Source organism: Falco naumanni, chromosome 1 (assembly GCF_017639655.2).
Source record: "Falco naumanni isolate bFalNau1 chromosome 1, bFalNau1.pat, whole genome shotgun sequence".
In the NCBI taxonomy this organism is placed as follows: domain Eukaryota; kingdom Metazoa; phylum Chordata; class Aves; order Falconiformes; family Falconidae; genus Falco; species Falco naumanni.
This window is the reverse complement of record NC_054054.1, coordinates 23359455-23379983: the sequence shown is the minus strand read 5'-3', so window position 1 is coordinate 23379983 and position 20529 is coordinate 23359455. Positions and strand designations below refer to the sequence as shown.

The window sequence follows — 20529 nt, the reverse complement described above, 5'->3', positions numbered from 1 at the left end:
CTCGGGGCATGCGGCGTCCGCCTCTGCGCAGCGGCCGCGGCCATGAGGCTGTGGGCGCGGAGCCGCCGCCTGCCGCCCGGCCCTTTGTTCCTCGGGGCCAGCGGCTGCCCGTCCTCTCCGCCCTCCTCTCTCCCCCGCCGCCCTTGATGGCAGGGGCGGTTTGAACCCGCCCGAAGGGAGGAGGAGCCGCCGTTCGCCGCCGCTGCCCAGAATGCGATGGGGAACTGCTGGGCGCAGTGGTGCTGCGGGCTCTTCTTCCGGAGGGAAGCCGGCCGGCTCCAGCGAGGCGGAGGGTAAGCAGGCAGCGCGGCTACCCCTTTCCCCTCCCCGGGGCGGGGAGGTGCTGAAGCCCGCCCGGCTCCGCCTTCCGTCTTCCCACTCCTCGGCGGGAGGTGAGGCGAGGCGGTCGGCCCCTGAGGCGGCCGGCCCTTGAGGCGGCGGCTTCGACAGCGGGACGAGGGTTGCCTTGGGGTGGGCGGGGGGCTGAGGAGGCCGGGGAGCAGTGGCGCTGCCCGGTGGGGTGGTTCGGGGGGGGGGGGGGGAGGCCGGGGGGCCGTTGGGGTGCCCGGTGAGGTGGGTCAGGGCGTGAGGAGGCTGGTGGGGTGGATGAGGAGACTGGGGGGCCATTGCGGTGCCTGGTGGGTTGGGGCAGGGGGTGAGGTGGGCAACTGGCACCTCAGGCAGGGCGTGGGTGCACCGGGCTGCAGGCTGTCCCTTCACCCCCTCCCCGTAGGGCGGGCAGGTTGAAGAGGGGAGAGAGAAAGAAAACGTGTGTATAGCGTCTGCCTTGACAGCTCGAGCTGATGAAATGCCATTGAAAGGCTGCTCGGCGTTGTGTGTTTGGAGGGTTGATGGTAACACGCTTCCAGGGATGGCTTGGGTGAACTGGCTGCGGGGATGTTCATACTCCTTTAGCCCTCTTCCAGGGTTGTTTTTCTGGAAGAAGTGGCTTAGAAGGGGTTTTCATGTCAGTTGCCCAAATCTGTGCAGGCTACCGTGTTTGTGTGAAGGTGGAGAAACACCATATTTTCTGGAATATGATCAGTCAGAGGCAGAGACTGTTGGGATAAAGAGGGACTATTACAGAAGGTCAGGAGCAGAATGGTTCAAATAAACTTTCGTATATCTTGTAAATGTGTAATCTGCATTTTGTTCTGCAACAACCAGCCTATGGAAAAGTAGTGTACAAATGGGAATGATACACCACCTATACAAGAACTTGGTTTTTTTCCATATAATTACCAATATTTGATACTTACAGATCTTGCTTTGGACTGATGTATTAGGATTGAAATCATCCTAGATGGATACGCTGAGCATTTTACATGTTGCAAACTCATAGCCTTTTATTTCACATCAGCTCTAGCAGGCAAGTCTGCTTGTCCCAACCAAAGACCTTTTAGGAATATTTTTCAGAGAAATGGGGGAAAGTCCAGGACAGTGTGTGTGTATGACACCTGCTTGTATTCTTAAGACTTTCTAGCAGAGGGTATGAGAACATCTGAAATGCCTTAACAGCTGGCACTTAAATATCTATTTCTTGTGCTGTATCCTGAGAAAAATGGGTAATACTTGAAAGGTCCTTGCTTAGCATGTGTTTTTTGCTGAGTCTTCACTCATAGGATAATACCCATTTTTTTAGCAGTCGGTGGTGGAGTGAAAATTAGTCTCCAGTAACATGTACTTACCCTCTGAATTTCCTTTGGTTGTGGGGTCTCTTTGGTCTTTTATTCCCCCACCCCCCGACTGCTTATAAGTCAGTTAAGAGCACTGGATAGGTGCCAGAATCCAAAAAGGGACAAGATAGTCTTGGCTATAACAGCAAATTCTAAACACATGGTTGTCCTTCTGTCTGATCTAAAGTGACTATTACCTATATTTTTTTGTTTGGTTGGCTTTTTCCCCCTTGTATTCTTCTGTTCTTGTATGTTTGCAAAAATTTGTTATCCTTTTGTATATTAAGTGATGTTTGCCTGTCATCTGTTCTAGTACTTGGTTTTGGTGGATGTTGGATTTGGGAAATATAGTTTGTTAGCTTCTTGCCACACCGTCGCATAGTCTCCAACTGGTTTTCAGCAGACAGTTGCTGAAGTTAGGGGCTTATTTGCTAAAGGGAGAAATAAAGCACCAAAACCTCCTTTAGTGTTATCTAAGTTTTTGACTTTCTGTAAAAATACAAACTTCCAGTGGTAATTTTTTATTATTTTTTTAATGAAGTGTCCTTATGCTTCAGCTGAAATAGTTTTGCTCAAACTACTACGAACTGCAGGAATAACTAGAAAGTAGGTCATAGCTAATTTGTCGCTAAATTCAACCATAAGAATTCCTCTGGACTCCTAGAGGAGTGTTTAAAAGACGAAAAAAACCTGAATAAACCACAAACAAACAAAAAAAGAAAAAATGAATATAATTTGTCTCTGGCTTATTTGCTTGGTTAGTTTGGGAGGGGTTATCATGTAGCAAAACTGAAACAATCCTTTTTGTCACTGGTGTCGGAAAAGTAATTTTAATTCATGCCCTGGTTTTAATAGATTAAAAGTTCATTTTTAATGACTTCTTTCTCACACATAGTCCGTATAAGTTGATTGGGTTTTTATAAGGTTAAAGATGATGACATGACTTTGCAAAGAAGGAAAATAAAGCATATATATGTATGGAGTGCTGAAAAGTTAGTCTTTGACAGCTTTAGATCTTTGAAGATGGATCTGGCAGTTTTTAGAAAGTCTTGTGGCCTGTTAGCTGAACTGTTTTCTCTAGTACCTGTCAAACCTAAAAGTTTCTCAAGAAACTGTTTTAGAAGATAATGAAACAGTAGGGCTTAAAAGAGGATTATAACAGCTGTAAGCATTTTAATAGGTTACTATTTTATTTCAATTGAAGTTGTTGTGTATGGGGGTGAAGTTGATGAGTCTTCCATTTCTGTTGCTAATGACCTCAGTCTTCCATAGTTGCTCTGGTAATTAGGGGCTCAAACTTTGGCACTGAACTAGGTCTACTGTTACTGAGTCCCTGTCCAGCAGATGGGAGAAAGCGTAGATCTTCCTTGAAATATTGTTGCTATTGGGCTATTTGTAATTACGTTTAGTAGGCTTGCACTGCATTGTCTTAGTTTTCTGTAAGCTCACTCACTGTTCAATTCTTGCAAGTAATCTGACTGCAGCTCATGTGTTTGTAAAGTTGAGCGTGATTTAGTTAGCACCTGATGCTATAACTGGAATTATGCTTTTGTTAACAACATACAGCCCTGAAACAATTTCCTGTAACAGTTTTATTGAATTAGATTCTTAATAGTATTGGCTCCTGCACACCAAAATGTTACTATGAAATTACTTTTAAGTGTTTGTGCCACATGTCCCAGTTATACTTGCAATTAGTGCATGAATTCAAGTGGCCTTTCATCCCTGGTTTCATAGCAATGAGTCAACTGGAAACCTTGCAGTGCACAGCTGCCACTACAAGGTACGCTGCTGTACAGAAGGAAAGGTTGTGCAACAAGTTGCCATGGGAGATGTATCATAACTGACTTCCATAGAAAAATAATTCAGGCTTTGGCTGGTGTGTTGCTTTTAGCATAGTGGAAGTCTGCGTTGATTGCAAGTACAGAGTGATCTTCTGTACAAGCATAGAGATGCCTGACGTGCTGGCTGTATTCCTGATATCAGCCAGCACTTGCAACTGAAAACTCTGGTTTTTAAAATAGTTCAATGAAATGGATGTTGTACTGAAGCACCAGTATACATTTGATTGTTCTTTTGGGTGATAGCCAAACCTCTTCCACTGGGTAAAAAGGTATTCAGGTAACTTAATACTGTGGTTGTTTTTTTTTTTAGAGAGGACAGTGTTAAGATGAACAATCTCACAGGAGAGACTGATATCTTGTATAAAATTACAGACTGGAAATATTGTTTTTGTAGTTGAAAAGTATTGTTGTGACCTCTTCATAGATGTTTTTCTCTGAGGTTCAACCTTCTAGCAGTGCCTAGCTGTCAAGAACAAATGTATTGATGTTGTACAAGATACTATGCTAGTAAAGAGTTAAGTGCCGTGATGAGCAACGCTGTTTTCAGGAATTGCTTGAAATAATGTCTTTCAATAAAAATGTATTAAAAGTATTGCAGAACACGCTAAATGTCTGTAAATGTCAAGTCCAGCATCCTGGTAAGTGATTTCTTCTCACTTCAGGGTGTTTGTTGTTTCTCCAGTTCTGTATAAGATGTTTACACAGTTTCGCCTGTTTCCGCTGTGGTAGCGGTGCAGAGCACAGGTTAACAAGTAAATGTGTTTAATACATGAAGATTTTATGCTTATTTTATACATACTTAACATATTTCAAAAACTATTTAAAGTTGCCAGGCTTGTTTTCCTTCTGTTGTGAATTGAAGACTATTCTGTAGTGTAATTGTAGACTTATTTTCCAGATCAAAGTATTTTAGAACATGTTCAACAGGAGAACACTTCACTATAGAGGTGAGTGCTTCCATTTCTAGTGATTTCAAAAAAGAAAAAGTGGAAAAGCTGAAATTCTGCAATGCCTTTAACAATTTTTGCAGTTTATCTGCACTGTCTGGGTTATTTCAGACTAAATGAATGCTGCACTGGGTGGCAAGATAGTGGTTCTTACAGCACCTCGGAACATTAATACATCACCTAGCTTTAATCTATTATTTGGAAAGAAGAGAAGTATCTGTTGTGTTCTGATACTCAGCACTAGACAATTCTGAAGTCTGCCTACTGCATCTTTCATCACTGCTGTGTTGGGAGTGATTTTTCTGTTGGTATAAGTACAGGACATCTAGTCATGAGTCTGACTTCACAAAAAGCTAGAATCTGATGAGGTTACTTTATAGTTAGTGATGTGTGTAGTCCACCTTGCTCACTACAGCAGTACATTCTTGTCCACCAAATACCTTACACTACCCTTGGCAAAAAGGGTTAATTTGTGTAAGATTCTCAGAATAACCTGGTTTACTTTTTTTGAGTGTTCCTTATGGTCTAAATGTCCTAGACTGTTCAGATTGCCCCTGAACTGAGGGCAATTACTGAGGGTTATTACTGAGAATAACATTAATAACTGTAATTACTGCTTTCGCTTTCAAGAAAGGGGGCAGATGTATACAGTAGGGGTGATATTTTTTTTTTTTACTTTTTTTTTTTTAGTGCACAACTTCCAGTTGTGTGGTATTTCCACAGCGGAAATATATGGTAGGGGAAATAAAATTCTGTCCTCCTCCCAGATTGTTATTCATATTCTGCTTACAGCAATTAGTTGATAAGAAGTTTTGCTGTAGGTACTGACCTCCATGTTTGATGTATTTACTACATGGAAGGTGTGTATTCAGTGAAAATAGTACAGAGAATTTCCATTTCCTTTGGGTTTTTTGTGATAGTTGAACTTCTGCTGGATGAGTTTGTGCTGCTTAGAATGCTCCATGTATTCTTACTCAGTTTGCGTTGCTTTTGGCTTCCTATCATTAAGCTTTACATTGCCTTTATTGACCTTTAGTTTCTTATGTGCAAAGCTGGGAGGGGGGGGTGGTTGTTGCTTGCTTTTTTAGAATTCTGTGTAGAAAGTAACTCCATGTTTTCTGTAAATTAAATACATCTTCAAATACTCCTTAAGCATCATGATTGCTGTGTGAGGTAGAGGTTACATGCACTATAACCCTTATATCTTCTATAGTTTTAAATTAAGTGGGTGCTTTGGTGTATGTCAGAGCCATACCATTGCTTCCACTGCTTGTATTATAATACTTCAGATATGCAGAACTATTAGCAATCTCAGAAGCTAATAAGATTTCATTTTTATTAGGACCATCACGTAAGTTGTAGTGAAATACATTAAAGTTTTTTACTTTTGACTCTTCTGCTTTTAGGGGAATGTAATGTTTAAGAAAAACTTTGGTAAGAAGATAGATCCTACTATAAAAGTAATACTGTCTCTAAAAGTAGGGGCCTTCATTAATGGTATTACGGTCCCAGTGTTGTTGTTGCAGTAGTGTTTTTTACAAGACAGATTAAATATGAAAATCGTATTTGCTGTATGTGTTTAGTGACTTGTTATATTGAGTTATAAAGATTGTTTACTACTTTTTCTTTGCAGTTTGAGAACCTAGTGGAAAGTGATGAGGTAAGTACCTGGATTATAATGTGAAACCTGCTAGTACAACCCTTAAAAATGGTTGCAAGACCAGTATCTTCCTCCCACTGTGTTACAGACTTAAATCACAGGTTTTTTTTTAATTTGAGTTTTGCTTGGTCTAAGAATGAGTATTTAACACTGGGGGAGATGAAGACCTAAGAGAAGAGAAAACTACTTGGGGAGAGTATGGGAAGTAATCATTTCAGGAAGAGAGCACTATGGACATTAGGAAGGCAAAAAGGAAAGAAGAAAAAGATGGGTGGTGGAAAATGTGTGTGTGTGGGGAAGACTTGAAGGAGAACTTGCTCCTGGTGTAACTCTTATATAGGATACAGCAAATGCTCTCTGTTTGAAAACATTAATGGACCTGGGTTGCTTTGCTAAGGAAAGTTTTGGGAGTCCTCTGCCATTACAATTATGGGTAAACTGGCTGAATAGTACTTCAGAAAAATAGAAGTTGGCCTTAAAACTTTAGTCTTACAGATTTAATACAGGTTGATAAGGGGAGGACACCCCCCACATTTTTGGTATGCTGCCCTGTATTTAAAAAATATGAGAACTAATAGTTTGATTCCTGAAATACACTGCTGGAATATTTATTTTTGGTTTGAAGTACTTATTTGTTTTACTGACTCAGCCACAGTTGACTGCGTAACAAGATTTTTTTGAAATTCCAAGTTAAAACAAGCGATTTCCCCCTCCCTCCCTGCTCCCGCCCCCAATTGTAAAACCAATATATGGGAGAAACTATTATTTCATATTGTTTTTTTCCCCCCATCTTAAGATTGACTTGATTGCTGAGATTCTCAAACACTGACTGTTTTTTTTGTTGTTTTTGTTTTTTTTAAAAAAAATTTAACAGGGGGATAGCCCAGGAAGCAGTCACAGGTAAGACTTCGAAATTCAGGACCTCTTCTTAGCTCTGTTCTCTCACTGTGACTTAAACTTTTCAGAGTTCCTGTCAAAACCCTCTCTGTCTTATTAGTCATCACGTACATGGGAAGAGTAGACGTCAAACTAACCTTCATGCTTAACCACATCAAAACAGTTTAGATGATAATGCACCATGCAAAAACTATATATGACACTTAAGACTCTTTGCAACATACTGGTTTTATTCTTGTTTCCAGAGTCTGTATTTAAAGTTACACAGGGTGTTAGTGCTACAACACCAGTGAATTTTTTGTGAACGTGTTAGCGTTTATGTAAGCAGTAGAAACCTGGAGGCCTGCTCTATAGGAAACATACGAAGGCACCAAAGTGTACGTGTTTCTTGTCTAATTCTAGACATTTTGCATTATGTAAGTTTGACAGTTCCCAAAATGATGTTCCCTGTGAATGGTTCAAAAGAAGTGATATAGCAAACATTATAATAATGCTTTTGCAGTCTTGCTTGTTAGATACATATAAGTAGACATAAAGTAGATGACAGATGAAAGGGGAACAATTTACAATTAGGGGATTAAAAAGAAGTAAAAGAAAGTGAGATTTACACTGCAATGATATCAACTGTTCTATTGCAAGTAGTTCTGTTAGCAAATAATGTTTTGAAAATATACTTTATAGAAAGAGACAAAAAATGCTTTGTAAGAGTAAGGAGAGACAGTGTTGTCTTCAGTAAACTGGAACTTTGGAACTCTGTTCTTGGGAGGAGCTGGCCAAAAGCACCCCTTGTTGAATTTGCATTAAAGAGCCAGTCAAGAAAGACTGTATGGATATGTTTGTGCAACTTAGGGTTGTCATGCGTAAATAATAGATGGAGTGTTTTTGTGTTTCCCCCATGCTTTTAGACCTCTGACTGAGGAAGAAATTGCTGACTTGAAAGACAGACATTATGACTCCATTGCTGAAAAGCAGAGAGCTGTTGATTTGAAACTTCAGTCAGAGGTAAGCAGTCACAATTGGATAGTTTTTCTGTTAAAGTAGTTTAGATCTCAATTACGAACGCAAGGAGATTCCATTTGCTTGAACGAAACAGTTGGAGTTCATCGGTATTTTTTAGTCTGCAAGATACACAAAGAGATTGCTGCGCAACTTAAGTTTGTATCTGAGATTGCTTCTTTTTTAATAGCCTCGTAGTAAAAAATTGAGTGAATAGGCTGGCTTTCCAACTTGAGATCTGATAAATTGGAATTTTTTGCCAAAGACAAAATGGGGAGTATATTTGATTCAGCTTTACTTGTGCGCAGTTTTTTCCAGAGCTTTTCTTAAGAAAAAAAGCCCATAATTTGTCATTTTGTTTTAGTGCGTGTCAGCAGTTAATGGAATACTATGTGGAATACAATGTAGAAATTGAGAATGATTTTCAATAAAGTACCAATGAAATATGCAACTGAAAAGATTTAAGTCTTTCACTGTGCAGTTCATAATAAAATGCAACATGCATTTAAAGGGATTCACTAGTAATGATGTTTATTCAATAGGGTAATGTTTAATTACCTACATTTATTGGGGTGTTTGGTGGGGGGGTAAGCTGTTAGATTCAGTTAATGAGGAAAAATGTTTTAGCTATAGTCTATTTTATTTTATTTTTATTTTCTAGTAGCTCTTCTTTTGTTTTATTGAACTTATGGCTTTATTCATAGGAAGATAGATAGGTTCTGCTTTTGTTAACCATTACTGTTTTGTTCATATACAGTTAGCCTTACAAGAGGAGAAGTTAAGAATAGAAGAGGAGGCTTTATATGCTGCACAACGTGAAGCAGCCAGGGCAGCAAAGCAGAAAAAGCTCTTGGAGGTGAGGGGAAAGACCCCAATATATATCAGAGCTTCTGTTCTGTTTCTATGTATGCAGACTTTCCTAATATCCTTTACATCTCAGGAAACGTAATGAGGAAATTGCTTTGGCTTGTAAATTCTAGCAGAGAAAGAAATACACAATTTTAAACTACAGCTGACTGGAACAGCTGAAAATAGTCAGAATTGTTTGAAACGGCTTATGTCACCAAGTATAGATTTTGAATGAGATGTATAATTTTCATCTATAATTAGCTTGACAGACTTCTTACATTATATAGTAGTTACCGATCTTTAATAGAAAGTGATCTGTGATGGGTTTCTAGTACCCACCCCCCTGAAATTAAGCACACTTTATGGCATTATGTAGATTTGTACAATGTACTTAATATATTTGTGCACTTAATTGTTCCTTATGTCTGTGGTTTGTGTTAACATGAAGATATGTATTTCCAAGTCATCTGAATTTGTTGACCCGGCTTTGAGCAGGAGGTTGGACTAGATGACCTTTTGAGGTCCCTTCCAACCTGAGTTGTTCTATCACTTTGTGATTTGTATGTGTAGTAGCCAAAGTCTAGTAATGACTTAACAGCAGTCTTTTTTTAATAACTCTGTGCCTACTTTCAGATGTCTGGTGTCCATTCTTTTGGAGCTTGGTCGAGCAAAACAAAAGCCACATTATGTTTTCCTGCTTTTTTGAAAACTGATGCTGTTCTGTATCCCGATAACGTTTGTTACTCATGGTTTGCATCTTGCAGTTTGAAGAGTTACATATCCGTGCATTTAATATTTTTGCCATCTTAATAAGCTATTAAAGCATGTGTTTTCACAACATTGACAAATTTCAGGTTGCCAAAGTGTGTATGTTAAAAAGAACATTTTCACTTTGCACTATCTGTTCATCTGTAATGTGTGTGGCTGCAGTTGTAACGTGTTCAAGGAAATAGTCCACTAGACATGTGATGTGTGTTCAATTAGAAACAAATTTTCAGAAGTTAGGTTTTAGACAAATTGAAAAGGTCTGATATCTAGAATAAGTATAGGGGAGATGTTTAACCCTAATGTATTGTCTATGTTCAAAAGAGTGAATTGAAAAATGTTATTTCCAGCCTGATAGTAATGAGTGAGTGTTCATCTAACACTTGTTGTGAAGTATAGGTCTCATTTCATATTCTTCTTTCTATTCTCTTGTCATTTGTTATGGGAGGGTTAATACTTTCTGATGGTTTTTGCCTGTAGCTTTTTTTTTAACACTTCTGGTCTATATGGAGTCAGCAGAAGTATTGTTTTATGGTGTTAACTGTTTTTTTTAGAAGTTCTGTGCAAGAAATGCTATTTTTCTTGTCCTTCAGTATTTTTAATCTGCACCTCTTTTAGTCAGGACCTAAGATAGAATGCGTTATAGAGATTTTAATTTCCTCCTCCCTTAAAATTAGTACCACTTACCTTCTTTACAAACAACTCCCCCCAAACCCCACAAAGATTATAAGGATTTCTAAGGGTGTGCTTTTTTTTATAGATACAGATCAAGCATTTAGCCTTTCTAAATAAACTAAAGCCTTTTTTGAATACACAGCTCACCTCTTTGCTGTTTGTGGGCAGAAGTCTTCTAAACGAGAAAAAATGGCTTTTCCATGGGAAGTATGGCATCCCTTTAAAACTAATTTGGCTTGCTAATGTTGCCCTACTAAATGTCAGGGTTTGTAAGAGAAGAGAATTTTAAAATGTGTATCCTGGAACCTACAGTGTTAAATATTTGTATGTGACCTGGCAAAATAGGTAGATAATTGAAATTGGTTATTATGTGGGTATATGAATCTTAAAAGAAAATTGTTGCATGTGTCAGTAATTGAATTTTATGGACTTGTTAACTATATTGGTACCAAATTTCTGTGTCTTTCTCCCTGCATACTTAAGCTTTCTTGCCTACAACCACTGTTATGTGGTATTTCTTTTACTTCTACGCTTCCCATTTCCTTATTGATTGCAATCTGCTTATTCTGATACTTATATAAATATCAGAGATGGAAAATGTGCCAAGAAACGGAGCCATCATCATCTTGGGATTAAAAAATACTAGCTTATCTGATGCATTTTTCTCACCAGCAAAGAGAGATTCTTAGATGAAGTTAAAGTTGACAGTAAAAAACTCTGGCTTATTTCCCCCTGCTTTTCTTTTGCAGGGACAGATCTGTTAAGACTGAGAATAGACTTTTCAGAAAATACAGTAGCTAGATACTAAAATGAACTGGTTCATTTTTATCTTAGTCTTTGTCATAATCAGGACAACACTCCTTCTAATGTCTCAGTTAAGGGAATGCTGGTGTACTGAGTGTATTGCTCTGAGTGATTGCATTCAGCTTTTTCAACTGCTTCTTTCCATAGCAACGTAGACAGCAAAGGATAACACAGAGAGCGCATGCTGCTAATAATGGAGAACATCAGAGGTAAGACACAATTTTTAGTGATTATCGAAGACTGACTGTTTTTACTCCTATTCCTCATTCCCCCACACACACTCCCAAAAAAATTCCGCATTTTCCAAATGTAACATTGGCAGTATTTCTAAATTAGAGCTGTTATTATTTGTTGCAGTTTTTTCAACACCAAATAGTTACTGAATGCGAGCTGGTTACTGTTAATCTGCGAAATGAGAGGCTAGATTGCATTCATTCTGGTTTTCACTGTGGTTATTAGACTGATGCATACAAAACTGAACATACTGTCAGCTACTAAAGTATATACACATACACAAAATCTAGTGGTTTTGTATTAAAAAGATTTCTATATATAAAATCTCAACTAATACAAAAATATTTTTATTATTCAGAACCCTGTTTGAAATGCCCAGTAAAATACACACTAATCAAATGTGGAATTGAATGTTTATATAGTCTGCCTGTTTATTAATATTATTAATTTAATTCTCTTCAATCCCACGTTCTGTGTTCAGTGTTTGGGGGGAAGAAACACCTCACACACACACCACACCCCCCCAAAAAAAAAAAAATCCTATGGAATGGTATTTGAGTTTAGAGAAGGGTCTAAAATCAAACACCTATTTTTGAATGGAGGAGAGCTGGGATAGGAAGAATTTTCAGTTAGGGAAGTACAGATAGAAAAGGAGCTGTGAAAACTGAGGTTTTACGGTATGAGTAGGAACTAGCCATATTTTAGAAATGAAGGACTGCAGTAGGAGGGTTTGAATTCTTAGTTAAAAAAGGAATTGAAATGAAGGAGGCATTTTATAAAGTGAAAGATGAAAGGAAGAGTTGTTTTGTGACAGAAGTTCATTAATCTCTTAACTGAAAATATTACTAAAAATTGAGCAGCTCAGACTGGGAGAGGAGGTGAGTAGGAATGCAAAGGCATTTTGTAGATAATTTCATAAAAGCTTTAGTTTACGATTTATGTGCTTTGTAGCATAAAACTGGGGGGCATGTGGATTAATGTATCTTTTATGGCATCCCTAGAGGCTTATAATGCTAAAAAAATGTGCATTGTTCTTACAGCTCTGTGGCAGAGGAAGATTTTGATTCTTTCTTAAGAAATACAAAATTCCATTATGAAGCTTTCCGAAGTAGTAGTAAGTCTTCCTTTTCTTATGCATGTCTTTAAAGGTTAAGTGAGTCTGAGGAGCACAGGGTGCTTTTTTTTTTCTAGGTGAACATTATTTATTTATTTTTATATATATACATACTTACATATATAGAATGTGTATATGTATATTTGTATTAAAAAATCTCATAGAAACTTCTTTTTCTCTCTAATACCTGATGCTTCAACTGTTTGAATGGCTGTAGCACAAGTTGCATATGCTGTGTTTTTCCAGTTGTCAAAAGCAAGTTCTGTAAGCAAATAAGTCCTGTGCATGGATTTTATTTTACTTACGTTTTCCAGCCATCTTTGTGCAGGCAATGTCAATGCTGTGAACTTTTCTTGTAAAACCAAACTGTGTATCAAAGATGTGAATGCATGTATATAGTTTTTTGAAATAATCTCTCAGCAAAATTAGTCATACTAATGTTTAATTTTTTTCTAATGAATGCAAGAGAGGATACTAACAGTTTAGAGAAAAACAATTTTTAACATATATCCCTAGGGAATTGGTGACAGTATGTGATAGTCACTGAGAAGCTGGAGGGCTGATGGTAATTCTTGGGAAACACTGCCTGTAACTTGGTGGTTTTTGAGGGGGAGGTTTGGTGTTTGGTTTGTGTTTGTTGTGTGTTTTTTTTTTTTAAGTCTTCACATAAGTCCAGCTCACAGCTTATTAAATTCCCCTATAGTTTTCATTAGGCAGTATTGCTAAATGTCCTCTTGTAATATCTTAGTGATGTTGACTATTAAAAAGCTACTGTATGCTCTTTGAAGTGATGGATGGGGTGCTTTTCCAAATGTTCCTGAGGCTTGAAGGCCACAAAGCACAAAAAAACTTTGGAAAGTTTAGTTTTTCATATTGAACCTTAAATTCTAAAAAAAAATTTTTTATATATAGGACTTTCATCTGATGCTACAGTGCTGACGCCCAACACAGAAAGCAGTTGTGACTTAATGACCAAAACAAAATCTATGAGTGGAAATGATGACAGCACTTCATTAGATTTAGAGTGGGAAGATGAAGAAGGTATTTATGTTACCATTCAGTTTCATTCTTAATTTACAAGTTAAAAAGGCTGACAGTTTTAATTATGTCAATTTGTAGTTTTCAAAAGGGAAGGTGTATTAAAACTTAATTCTGATGCAATTTCTGTTAAATATGTAATGCTTAAATTGTAAATTACTTTTACCTAGAAAATTGCATATTTTGATAAATGTGGTTATCTGTCTAATAATTGAATTAATTTCCTTGGATCCTTCAGTAAACTGTCTTTTCCTGCATTTTGAGGAACTGACTTGTAAACTCACAACTAATCGTAAAGAAATGCTGCCCTCTTGTGAGCCAGTAGCAGAAGGAACAGCTTGTTCTTAGTTTTAAATGTGGAAGCTGGTCAAGAGTAAAGTATTTTGGGAAGTATTGTTTCTTTAAACCCTAATTACTTTTATTGTAACTTCTACGGGAAACTTAGGTCTGTTCCAGGTGAGTATCCTAACTATTCTGATTGCTGCTGCTGTTTGTTATAGATCTTTTCTGTTCTCTTTAGTAAATCAGCAAAAGCTCTTGTCTTAGTTTCAAAAGAAATCAAAAAATCTGAGACCTTGACTCTTGAAAAGCTCATAAAAATAACCCAGAATTTCTTTTAGCCAATACATAGCAAATATTTTTTTTCTTTAGTAGGCTGGCTTTTGACAATCTGTGTGCAGTTTAAAAGTTCAGCACTGTCAAGAGCACTAAAATGTTTAATTCAGAAACTTGTTGTGAAATACTTAACTTTCACAGGTTTACCCAGAAATACCCAGCATCTTTTTTTAGCTAGGGTGTGCAAGAGCTATTAGTGTTCTAGAGGAACGGAAGCTAGGGCAGGGTCACGAATGTTGAAGTACACTGGATTTTATGTTTAGAGCAATTAGCACCAGTGCAGAAACAGCGTTCTGGGAACTCTATTCTACGCCATGCTTAAGAAATGCAACAATTGCATTCTTTGCTTTTTTTTTAACAGATTGAATTGTTCTTCCACTCTTAGGTGTTAGCTTAAGTTACTTTCTAAGTAACTATTGAAAACCAGATGAGAGCAAGGTTCAGTCTTTACCAGGCATACCTGCATGCAAAAGTATCTTGTTTGTTTGACAGGTTGAGGGTCTTGTTACATATGGGCTTGTATTATCCTCACTGTTGGGAAATTTATTTCTCTATATAGAATTAACAATCTGATGTTTGCTCTTCATTGTTCTCTTATCACTGTCACATTGTAAGTATTTATCTAGTTTAGAGGTAACTGAATAGTAAGTGCTGAGAAGTGCCAAAAACTGCCTAAAACCAGAACAACATTACTGCATTGCTCCATTTCGGATTCCTACTAGCCTGTGCCCTACAGAGTAATTATTTTTGAGAGCTAGTCGTTGTGATGGTAGCGCATCTCTTCTGCTCAAGATTTGAGGTTACTAGGAAGAAGAGATGGTGTGATAACCCATGGAGGATTGCATATGCTTGAGAAGGTGACTTGTTTTCATGGCTGTAAAGAAAGGAATGTGGTTACTTGAAAGAAGCACTAGTCAATATTGCAAGGACTTTGAGTAGTTTTTAGCATGTTCTTGGTAGATCTTAAGTTTATTACAGCCATCTCCCTGAAGGGGTTGACTGCTTGCTGGGGATAAGAAGTTTAGTTAATGTGTGTGCTGTCAAAATCTACTGTGGAGACTGGACAGATCCAAAAAAGTAAGCGTGTGTGTGTGTTTGGTGAACTGGGATATTAATTTATGGTCTAGTCACACATTTTTATTGTTAGTAGACAAAGTTGTATGGGGGCTGAACGCAGAGTAGAGAAGGACCAGTGTTTTGAAAGGGTATTAGCCTTTAAAAAAACAACTCAGAATAGTAACAAAAGATGACTTTGCTTGACTGAAAAGTTGCTGGATTAGGAGGTTCTGAACAGGGAATAATGCCTAGATCTTGAATTAGGCATGATTATGTACTACTAATAGTAGTATATAATGGCTGTGTAATGGTAGTACTGAAATGGGGTTGTGGACTGGAGCAGTCTGAGCACAGCAGATGCCTAGTTTGTGCCCTGCAATGCTATAGTTTTATAAAGAGCATTATACAGAAAGACAAAGGTTGTGAAGAGAAACTGGAAACAGTAACTTTCCTGGATTAAACAGATTTTTTTCTTATACAGTGATTCTATTTTCATTCTTTGGTGTCACGTTCAAGTAATAGACAAGGGCCTTGTAGCACTAATATTGTATTGGTGTTTTCAGCAGTGTATCTTGAGATGGGCAGCAGCTTCAAGTGAGCCATTGGTACCAAAGGAATAATTCTGTTGAAAATAGTGATGTTTTGAAAGGTCCATGAACCATTAACATACAATCTATCAATTGAGTCTGAGGAAGGGAACAATTTACCTTTTAAGTATTTTCTTCCTGTGAAGCCTCCCCCCTACAAGAGATGTGTGTTTCATTTGTAATATGTAACTTTTTAATTATAATTAGTTAGCTAGTTCTCCAAGTTTAGAAGGGGAGTTTATTTAAGAATGTACGAGGAGTCCAGTGAATAAGAAGAGTATTGTAAATCCTCTCCTTTATCCTTTCCAGTGGTGTGGGAGGGTTTTGATACACTATGAGAAAGTCTATGGTTACTGACAAAATAAATAGCATCTCTGCTGTCTTTGTGCAGTTTTCTGACCCATATTTTGCCTTATTTTGTGTGAAATGAATGACACCTTTTTGAAACAAACTAAAGACCTTTCCTAAACAAATGCACCCAATATCTAGCGAAATTTTAGCTGCTGTTTAAAATGTTTCACGTGCTTGTCAGTAAGTTACAGGAATGTTGCAGGATTGTCCAGGCATTTAGCTTTTCTGGAAGTAGCACAGTACCAAAAATCTTCCGCTATTTACGTGCCCATAATGTAGGGCAGCAGGCTGCATATATAGGAGAAATAAACACTGCTATAAGTTGTTTCACTAGGTTGTCTTCATTAGAACTCTGTAAAACATCATCACTGTCTGTTGTGTTCATCTGGGCCAAAACTGACTGCAAAGTATGTATTTCATGTGAACAGCAGCACCAGAGAAAGTACGGTGATGCTCAGGAGTGGAATTACGAGAGTCTTGATCTGTAAAGGATTCTTGCTGTTAGTTCTGATGTTCTAACACAAACGTGAAGGTACTTCCCTCAAAATTATGTCTGTCCTTAAAAACATGTCTTAAATCACAGGCATAAACAGATTGATTCCAATGAGAGAACGCTCCAAAACAGAAGAAGATATACTGCGGGCGGCACTGAAATGTAATAGCAAGAAGACGGGAAGTAATCCAGCTTCAGCCTCTGACGATTCTAATGGATTGGAGTGGGAGAATGACTTTGTTAGCGCTGAAATGGATGACAATGGCAATTCAGAATATGCCGGATTTGTAAATCCTGTACTAGATTTGTCTGCATCAGATGTAAGGATATCCGATTCTGATCGTCAAGACAGATAGTGAAACTGTGTGGCCCTTGTTTATGACCAAATGTTGGAAAGTGAAATAGAACGTACAAAGCCAATTTGCTCTTTTATAATGTTGGTTCCCTTTTTCTTATTAATTGATCAGCAAGGAATGGGAATGACTTGCTCTCTGAATTAATTCAGAATTAAGTGCAATTTTATTGTCTACCTTCTAAACTTTTATGAAAACTGGGGTGATTTTCTTGTGTATATTTCTGGGTATCTGGATTTAATATAAAGTTATCTGCACTAATTTAAGCTTCATAGCTTGACATGTCTATATTTTAATGAGCTTTTTTTTTTTTCCTGGATGATGTTTCTACTGGTTTTGTTTTTAAAATTCATCACTGGCCTAACGTTTATCTAATACTTGAATATAGGAAAATAATTTTTAAAAAACTTCATTTCTGATATGTGCTTTTTGACTCATTCTGTGGCTATTTAGAGGGTGTACTTAGCCAGCTGCAAAACAAATTTCATACATGGTAAATTGCACGTTTTCCCTGTCTAGTTTACAGTCTTCCTAGTTTTGTGTTGTCCTTTTTGTTTGTTTTTATTGCTTTATGCTAAGTACAGTTAACCTCAACAAACAGTACAAATCATCAGGTTAGGTAAGATGTTGTCTTGTTTAACATGCCAGACTTAGTAAGTGTGTGCTAGATAGAAAACCAACTATAAAGATTTTTTTGTGTGTCAAACTCTAATTTTTAACCAGTATCTAGTGGAGAACTGGGAGGACCAAAGTCTTGATTTCTCTGCCCCCCCCCCCCCCCCCCCAAGACAGACCAACATCTGTTACTACACGGTCCTTAAAATTCTTTAGTTGTGGAAAACTTAAGATTCAACTTAACTGGGACAATTACTGAAAAGAACATTCTCTGAGCAAGCTGGGGGAGGGATGATTGCTCTGCTGTTGGGGTGGGAAGAACAAGTACCTAAAGACTGAATTTCTATATCTGCATTTTTCAAAGGAAAAAAAAAAGTTCAGGTTACAAAACAGTGTGTTTTAGTGCTCTAGCTTTCCTGTGCCTCTAAACTGGATGGGTAATACTGCTAATACAAACTGAAATTCAAGGAGGTGTTCAGTTACTACAGATCTGGTGTAACGTATTGTGTGGTCTCCCCCGATACTTAATTTAAGTTATATTTTAAAAAAAAAAAGAAAGGGAAAAAAGCTCACTGAAGAGAATGTGCAAAACACTTGTAGATCTCAAGCTTTCCCCAAAGTTTCAGTAAAGCCATTCCACTCTACTGTTATTTTGTGTAGCCGTCTTGTTTTTCCTTGAACAAAGGGGCAAGGGCTCTAACTTCATTGTGGAGTAGAAGCAACATGCTGTGTTAAGCAGTAAATATGCATCATTGGAAGACCAGGTCTTCCAATTTGTCAGTGAAAGCTGTGTCGCTGTTTTAGATCATCTGAGCCTATGTATAATATTAGGGTCACTAGAGTGTGGTCCTTTTCATGATAACTTGAACAAAAATACTGCACACTTGGATTAAGTATGTACAAATATTAACACTACTGAACAGCTAAATCTTGTTGATGACATTCCATTTCTTAATTTAAACCATAGCTATGTCATTGAAAATATTTTAATGTAATTATCTACATTTGCAATGCCTGTAATAAGCTTTAAAAATTTGTACACATCAAATGTATATTTTTGGTTTGGCATAAGCTACTACTGTGTAACTTCTCCTGAACGTTTATTTGTATAATATATTCCCATGGAAACAAAGGCAACTTTCTCAACATGTAAATAACAAGTTTTTTACCTGCTGAAACCATAACTTTACCCTGCAGTGGTCACTACTTTTCCTGACGAGCAAACATGACGTTTATTTGTCCTGACCATGCTTGGAGGAAGTAAACTAGCTGATATTCCTGCTTGTAGAATGGACAAGCACTTGGGAAAAAGGAAGCTAGCTCCAGCTGAAGGCTTTTACCTTGATGAGCATGTTCTGTAGCCATGGTTAATAGCATTCCGCTTTTCAAGAGTTCAGTGCACCACACTGAGCGACTTGAGAAATTTTGGTCAATATTTGCGGAAATCTAAGAAATTGAAAGATTATACACATGTGAAAGAATTCAACAGTACTGGAAAATACGTATCTGTATAAATTTAGAAGTCATTAAAATTTTCAGTCAGTCTTAAGTTTTTGGCAGTTTAATCTGTTGCTGGTTTTGTGGCTGCTGTGTCATACATAGTGAAAGCAGCGTGTAAAGTTGAATTGTTAGAAAATGACACAAAATTACCTATGTGTCAGCTAACTAAGGAAGATTTTAATAAATAATTAGCTGTGTCTTTAACTACTGAATTCCATAGCATCCCTTCTTGAGACCTGTCTACACAAGCTATGATAATGGAGGACTTGAGGAACTTGGAGCATGGAGCCCTTCTTCTATCAGTAATGAGTAGCTGTACCCTCTTACTTAAAGGTAAGATAATCTTCCTTGCGTAATGTGAAGATGGAAACTGCTCTCAGTCTGAGCTAGTGCCTAGCTGATTGTGCCTGTATGTAGGAAATACAGTGTTTGTAACAAGAAACTATTATTCCAGGGAAGCGTTGTACCAAGTGGTTAACCTACCAGTTATACGTGTTTCTATGCTAAAGTTGAGCCACTGTCAAATAGAGATCATTTGATGTGACTATTTGGGCAATCTGGTCAGTTACTTGGTTAAGTATAAAATTGGTGTTTCAGCATTGTCTTCTAGTATTTCACTGTTGAGAGTACTAGGACAGCTAAGCCAAGCAAAAGCTTACAAAAAATGTTAGCTGCCTTTGTGTGTGTAGTATTTCTCACAATTAAGTTAGCAGTATATACTAATGGCAGCCTCAGGGTGGGTGGAGGTGGAAGCAGAATCTGTTTCTGGTGAACAAAGTATGCTCTAGTGTGCCTGTACTGAAAGAATATCTTCAGTCGAGCTAATTTCTGCTAGTCAAGTCAACACAGCAATAGGATCCTCCTAGGAGGGGATTAATTTTTTAATGTGTTTTGGGGTTGATTCTTACCCCAGGTAAATACAGTTGGAGAAATGATTAGTGTTTGGAAATTATTAAATTGCTGGGGTTTTTTACATTCCCAAGATTTTCTCCTGGTTCCTGGAGATGTGCCCAAGGAATGCTGTGCTCTGGATCTGTGGATATCTGTAGGGCCCCGCTGTACAGAATGAATAAAAAATCTGCTGAGACACAGCACTCGGCTCTGCAGACCAGACTGAAGACTTTTCTCTGGTAAGTGCTGTTTGTAGGTGCTTCTGTTTATATATTGCACTTGAAAATCTGAGACTGGGGTTGTCACTTTTTCTTTAGAAAATATTCCAGGAAGTGTAAGCAATTAATAGGATCAGTGCCATAGGTTAATGCCCTACGTGATGGAGCCAGTGAATAGAAATTGGGTAACAACAATATTTCTTAGTGGTAGTAATAGTAACCTGGTTTTTAAGCCCAAAGCAGTACAAAACAAGAACTTGTATGTAATCGGCAGGAAGAGAACTGTTTACTGGGAATGCAAAACTAATGCTCCCTCCTCCCTCACACACAAGCCAAATTGGCGAATGTAAG

The 20529-nt window shown here is 37.9% G+C and overlaps 1 protein-coding gene across 2 annotated transcripts; it reads left to right on the top strand.

Moving 5' to 3' along the window:
- The first annotated feature begins 30 nt into the window (after nt 1–30).
- On the top strand, nt 31–19118 carry AP1AR (adaptor related protein complex 1 associated regulatory protein). Of its 2 annotated transcripts, XM_040585393.1 has the most exons (10): nt 34–293; nt 4419–4467; nt 6101–6127; nt 7002–7027; nt 7930–8026; nt 8778–8876; nt 11261–11322; nt 12388–12461; nt 13374–13502; nt 16692–19118. In XM_040585393.1, the coding sequence occupies exons 1-10, from the start codon at nt 217–219 to the stop codon at nt 16955–16957; spliced, it is 906 nt and encodes a 301-aa protein (XP_040441327.1). In that variant the 5' UTR covers nt 34–216; the 3' UTR covers nt 16958–19118. The 2 variants fall into 2 exon arrangements, with proteins under 2 accessions (XP_040441338.1, XP_040441327.1); XM_040585404.1 differs by lacking the exon at nt 8778–8876 and having other exon boundaries at nt 31–293.
- The last annotated feature ends 1411 nt before the right edge of the window (nt 19119–20529 follow it).

Bases quoted from the DNA above. Each gene is read 5' to 3' on its own strand.
- AP1AR (XM_040585393.1), top strand. From the start codon at position 217: ATGGGGAACTGCTGGGCGCAGTGGTGCTGCGGGCTCTTCTTCCGGAGG. The intron at 7,028-7,929 runs GTAAGACTTCGA...CCATGCTTTTAG, and splicing joins AGCCCAGGAAGCAGTCACAG to ACCTCTGACTGAGGAAGAAA. The intron at 12,462-13,373 runs GTAAGTCTTCCT...TTTTATATATAG, and splicing joins TGAAGCTTTCCGAAGTAGTA to GACTTTCATCTGATGCTACA.